General features: G+C 33.5%; 1 protein-coding gene across 1 annotated transcript; it reads right to left on the bottom strand.

Moving 5' to 3' along the window:
• Positions 1-1,406: 1,406 nt before the first annotated feature.
• LOC122300262 (protein ECERIFERUM 26-like) lies at positions 1,407-5,123 on the bottom strand. The gene is made up of 2 exons (XM_043110775.1): positions 4,592-5,123; positions 1,407-2,585 (listed from the first exon to the last, which is right to left on the bottom strand). The coding sequence occupies exons 1-2, from the start codon at positions 5,030-5,032 to the stop codon at positions 1,686-1,688; spliced, it is 1,341 nt and encodes a 446-aa protein (XP_042966709.1). The 5' UTR covers positions 5,033-5,123; the 3' UTR covers positions 1,407-1,685.
• Between the last annotated feature and the right edge of the window lie 1,108 nt (positions 5,124-6,231).

The raw sequence follows: 6,231 nt of genomic DNA, 5'->3' as shown, positions 1-6,231 counted from the left end.
GAAAAGTCTCTTTAAATTTTGTCCTAGTTGTGGGGTTTTTCATATGAAAATTATATTTTAATATGGTAGGTGTGTCTATATATATATATGAATGAAAGTTTCTTCTTGTTTTTGTGGTCCAAACTCTGTAGCATCATTTGATCATTATAATTTGAAGCTGAAGTGGCTACTGATATTTCCTCAATTACTAACCTATTTGCTCCAATAATTAGGTGAATTAATTATAGCATATAAACATACATATATATATATATATATATAGTTTCTTCTTTTTGGGAAAACATTATAATGAAATCATGTATTTGATCTTGGTTAATTTGACTGAAGATTGGTTCTATCTTTGTGTCTATGTTCAATAACAATAAAATGATACCATGAACAAGCTCATTACGATAACAATATTAAAAATAATTTTATAAGCTTTATATAAATCAAATAGCCATGAGTGAAGACGAGAAAAAGAAATATCTCTTGTACGTATCTTATAGAAGAGGAAAGAGAAGATGAAAAATCAACATTTGTCTCTAAGGCCTGCTTAAGCTAATAGGAAGAGATATATTTAATTATTGTATTATATTCTTAACATTTTTTCTTACGTGTGAGTCATACTCCCCCCTCGATGAGTGGATCCACAACGTGAAATTAATACTTAATTAATAAATAAGGTGGAGTGTAGAATCAAAGACATTTGAACTTAGAATATCTGGTCTAATGACATTTAAAATACAACTTGTCCTAAATTTAAACTAATAGAAAGAAATATATAAGATTTAATTATTGTATTATATTTTTAATAGAAGAAGATAAGATCAGTCAGCTTCCAAATTAAATAAACTCCAAAAATTTAGCTTCTCTAGGAATGGAAGATACGGAATGATAGCTTTAGTCCATTTGGAAAGGACTTCATAACTATGTTTGGATGTTCTTCGGTCAGATGTATTTTTAGAACATGCCTAGCTTCCTAGACAACCTTTTAAAAAGAGTCCCAAAATGTATTTCAGAATTATAAAAATTTTGATAAACATATGTGTGGTACTATAGATCTTCCTCTGATCTTAGGGAAAAATGGACATGATGTGGGCCACTAGAGATCGAGGGAGATCATCTCGTTTCCACGCATGTTTGGCCGTTGCATACACGAGCTAGCTAGCCTTAATGGAGAGCAGGGGATCTAGCCTTCTGTATATATGCAATTTTCCATATGCGATTACCAAAATGATAGAGTAAAGATCATCAAGTCCTCCATTGATTATCGTTGCGATTGATGAACAAAATATAGAGGCCGGGGATACCACTTGTAAGATGAGTAAAACATACACGCAACGTACATGGGGACTAGTATATCACACCGGTCGGCGTTGATTTTGTTTAAAAACCGCGACGAAGACGTCCGTTTTCACACCTACTTTTATTTAAATTTTCAACTTTTAATAAAACTTCACAAAATAGTTACAATTAAAGCATACAAACGTGCAGGGTGCCATATATACAAACACACGTGCAACGAACAGTTAAAACACCATAAACACTCCTTCAAATCCCTCGCGATAGAAACACAATAGTGATAGCCAGTACTCTTTCTATATTTTTGGTGAGAGGAATATGAGTTTTCACACTAACCTGCCAAATCAATATGATTGTTTCTTGATAAGTAACTGGGAACCCAAATTCACACCTAGGCCAGGTCATGGCCAGCCTCCAATACCATTCTTTACCAACTCAACTTTCAGCTCCGGTACTTGATTTTCCGGTAAGGTTATTGTCACTATCCTTCCTTCGTCGGCACCTTTCGGCCCTGCCGGTAGCACAAAAACCGCTCCTTCATCTCCAACGCCTTGGACAGTATAATACACGAATTCCGGTTTATGTCCATTCAACTCAAACCCATACAAATCAACCTCTTCCAAGTCCACAAACGTCAAACGTGCTCCATATACAACGAAATCCGATAACCCATTATCCTTCTCTAGCAGTTCTTCAATCTGTCTTCTTTCGTCCACGGCTTTATTGACTAGCAAATTCACCAATCTTTTTGGGTCAGTCTCCGTTATAGGGAAGTCTGCCTTAACCGTGCTTATAATTTGGGTGTTGGTGACAATCCCATTAATGGCCAATTTAGCAGTTGGATCATTTTTGCAGATTGTCACTATCTCTGGTTGAATTGACCCTCTTCTAACTTTGGCTATGGAATGCCATATAATGGCACAAAGAGACTCAAAAATAGGCATTTCTTCAGCTTGGTTTTGATCAGAAATCTCTGACTGCAAAGTAGCTAACTGGGCAGCAGTTACATGGAATGAAAATGTACCCATTTTGCAGCTATTGGCAGTTATCCAGTGATCTCCGACAGGATCGACCTGTTTCACCGAAAGTGGCTTGTGTGAAAGTGGTGGCGCCGGGCTTTTGGACATCTGATGTTTGAACGATGTACCTGAGCTATGAAAGTTAGTCTGCATGTTGATCGAGCCAATACTGGCAATGATTTGGCTGCATCTGTTCATGAAATTTGAAGCAGACAATGCATCTCCAAGGACATGGGCCCAACTAAGGCCGAGAGATATTCCTCCACATTTAAAGCGGGTCACCTGCACTTCGAGATATAATATTAATTAATGGTAATAACGATAAAAACATGAAAGTTTTTGTAAGAATATCAAAAACACAATAGCAAGTAGCAACTATATATGGACCACCTTTCATATTTTCATGTATCGTTTTGACGGTACCCATGCATCCTTCTCAAATTAAATTTTACTTTAGATTTTAGAACTAGCTCCTTCGGTTCCAGAAGAGATATTTGAATTTTCTAGAGTGGACAAGGATGGTTTTATAAAAAAGACTTGCAGTCTACTTTTTGAAATGGCAAGCTGACTATTAGGGTTTGTTTGGACATGACTTAGATTGTGTTTGGGTAATGAAGTGATCTCTATTACTCTGTGAATAGTAATGAAAAATTAAAAAAAAAAATATTAAATAGTAATACAAAATAGTAAAAAGCATGTAAACATTAATGATAAAATAATAAATAGTAATGAAGCATTCTGACTACCCAAACCAACCCTTAGTGTCCATTTGGCAACAAAATTAATGTTCTCATATTCAGTGGCCGACCAACCTTATGTCAAAGGGATTTTCATTTTATTTTCACCTTAAATAAAATGAAAATACAAGAAAAATCATTTAAGGTCGATAATTTATATGAAAAATAGTTGAGAGATTTTATCTTTTAGACTTCATTGAGTACAAAAAATAAAATAAAATTATTTAAGATCTCAATTATAATATTATATGCTTAATGGGATACAAAAATATCTAGATTTTATATGAAACTTGATAAACTAGTTTACAAACTGGAATTAAAGATGACTTTTAAAAAGATCACTTGATAGTTTTTAAGAAGAAAATAAATTCTAAATATTTCATTATAAAAATAATAATGAATTAATATTATCCATGAAACATTATCATAAAAAATTTGAAACATATATTACGTTGTGTTTTTTAAAATTTTATTTCTATGTATATGTAGCAAATTATTGAGATTAAATTTTCTATATGGTTATATTTTATGATTTTTTAGTTTTTTATTTTATTTTACATAAACGTGTCACACAATAGAAAAGTTGGCCCCTCCTCATAAAAGTTCTTGGTTCCGCCATTGCTAATATTATTCTCTCAAATATTTTTAAATATTTCATTCTCAAACATCATACAAATACAAAATACTTTCAATTTCAATTCTTTAGTTTTTTTTATCGAATCATTACAATTTTATGGAACTTTCAAACAAAATATAAAAAATAATATTACCTTTTCAAATTTCAGAATAAAAAGTATATTAAAAAATTAGATTCAAACAGTTTTAAAACTTTATAAAAAATTTATTCAACTTTTTATTTCTCATTTTTCAAAACTCAATAAAATTTATAAATTCAAACTATTTTATGACTATTCATAAATATATTAAGATATTCTATGTATTTAAACAGGCCTTTAATTAATAATATCTGTATATAATAATGAAATAACTTGTAAATAGTAGTAAAATAATTTGAATAATAATTATTTATTAGGTTTTGAAAGATGAAAGAGGTAATGTTGATCAATAAAAAAATTATAAAGTTAAAAAATTGTTTAAATATAAATTTTTAATATGATTCTTATTTTAAAAATTGAAAAAATTTTATCAATTGAGAAAAATTTTAAATTTGTAATGAATTGAATATGAAAAAGTTGAAAATTAAAAAGTAAAAATTATTTTGTATTTAAGTGATTTTTAAAAATAAAATACATATAAATATAGTATAAGAATATTACTATTCATAAATTTGTGATTTCTTCTCCGTAGCTAGACTATAGTTTAGAATATTTCAATGAGAAATGATTTGCAGTCGTGATTGTGCAAGTGACGTGCAGTCGTTTTGAAAAAAATAAATTAATATGAGACCCACATGAAAAAAAAACTAACTTTTTAATCGTGGACCCTACTCTTTTTTAAAGCGATTGCGTGGCGTTTGTAATTTTACAACTGTATGTAGCATTGGTGTATTTCAATATATAACAGAAAGATAAAAGTAAGAGTAAGTAACACCTGTATGAGAGTAGGGGGAGAGAAAAAGAGGTCAGGGCCAATGACTTGTTGGGAAACTAGCAGCTTCTGCAGAGACGAATCCTTCATCTGTAGCCATTCGTGGATGGTTTTGTCACATTGAGCTTCGATGAATCGAGCCCCACAGTCATTACACTTGAGGTAAGGCCGGCCGGACTCTGTTCTACGGAGGCGAGCGCAGGAGTAGTAGTATTCACAGAACAAATGGAAAAGGGATTCCTTAACGCGCGGGAGGGTTAAACCTTGGGCAGCCTGGCCGCTAAAGAAGTAAACCCCTTTTACGTAGTGGAGCTTCATGGCTATGTCCATGCCACTTAGCTCATGAACAACGTCAGAACCGGTCGATCTTCCTGGCCCTACCGAGGAAAGCCTAATGCCATGAACCAAAACATGATGGTCTTCTTCCACCTTGGTGTTGACCATGATTCTTAATTCTCACTTTCTTCGGGGGTGAGAGAGTGTGTGTGCGAGTGAGAGGATTTGGTGCGAGAGGCCTGAACCTGTGGCGTATAAGTAGGGCCGAGCCGCCGAAGGCTTGAGGGGGTTTTATGATTTTATCGGTAACCGGTGGGAGATTTTATGGGTTCTTATTGCGTGTGATATTGCGATTGGTTTGTACACTAAAGCAGTTCCGCTGCCTACTTATTACATTTAATACTGTCACGTTGTGATCGCCGATTTAAATCAGAAAGAATAATGCTACCTCTATGCTACCTCTACCGGTCTCGTACGGATTTCGATAATTATTTTTAATTTTTTTAATTTAATGATTAAAAAAATATTTTTTATTGATATCATAATTTTTTTTTTCACTTTTTCTAAAAATGTTTACCACAATTAAAAAAATGCATTAAAGAAAAGAAAAAAGCTTGTATATCGCCCCATCTTGACTACCCTAGGCGACCTCTAGCCATATATATATATATATATATATATATTACTTAATAATTAAAAGAAGTCATTTTAATTATAAATATTGTGATGACCCGCTTTTGAGTGTATTTTTGCTGAAATAATTGTTTTTATTTTAATTAATATATAGTTTAATTATTTTAATTTAATTGCGTTTTTTTTAAATTAGTTTTTAATTTATTTGATGTTGTGTTTTATTTCTTTAAGTTGTTTTGTGGTTTTTAATCTTTTTGGCGGTTTAGTTTCGTTTCCCGGAATGAGGATTAGACCTCATTTCTTTTCACATCTTTTTCCTTTTCTCTTTTTCCTTTTTTTCTTTTTTCTTTTTCCTTCTTCTTTTCTTTTTCCTTTCTTTTTCTTTTTTTCTTCTTTTTCTTTTTTCTTTTCTCTCTCCCCGCGTCCGAACCCCCCCGATCGGCTCTCTCTCTCTCTTCTCTCTCCTCACCCATGGCCGGAAACTTCAACAGCCCAGACCGCCGCCGTCCGGCCACCGTTTGGCCCACCGCCGGTCTCGTTCGAACCCCCTCCCTCCAGTGCACCTTCCCACCAAATATCTTCCCCTGCCGACCGGCCGTTTGGCTAGAAAAGCCATTTGAAGCCCCATGGTTTTTCCTCCGTACCGCCGCCGTCGCTCCACCTCCGGCCACCATTTCTTCACCACTTCATCACCGGTCCCTTGCCGTCCTAACCCACCCATTTTCGGCCTCCAA

The sequence above is a fragment of the Carya illinoinensis genome, chromosome 2 (genome assembly GCF_018687715.1).
Source record: "Carya illinoinensis cultivar Pawnee chromosome 2, C.illinoinensisPawnee_v1, whole genome shotgun sequence".
NCBI classification, from domain to species: domain Eukaryota; kingdom Viridiplantae; phylum Streptophyta; class Magnoliopsida; order Fagales; family Juglandaceae; genus Carya; species Carya illinoinensis.
Note: the sequence above shows the minus strand (reverse complement) of the source record. Positions and strands in the feature narration are given on the sequence as shown.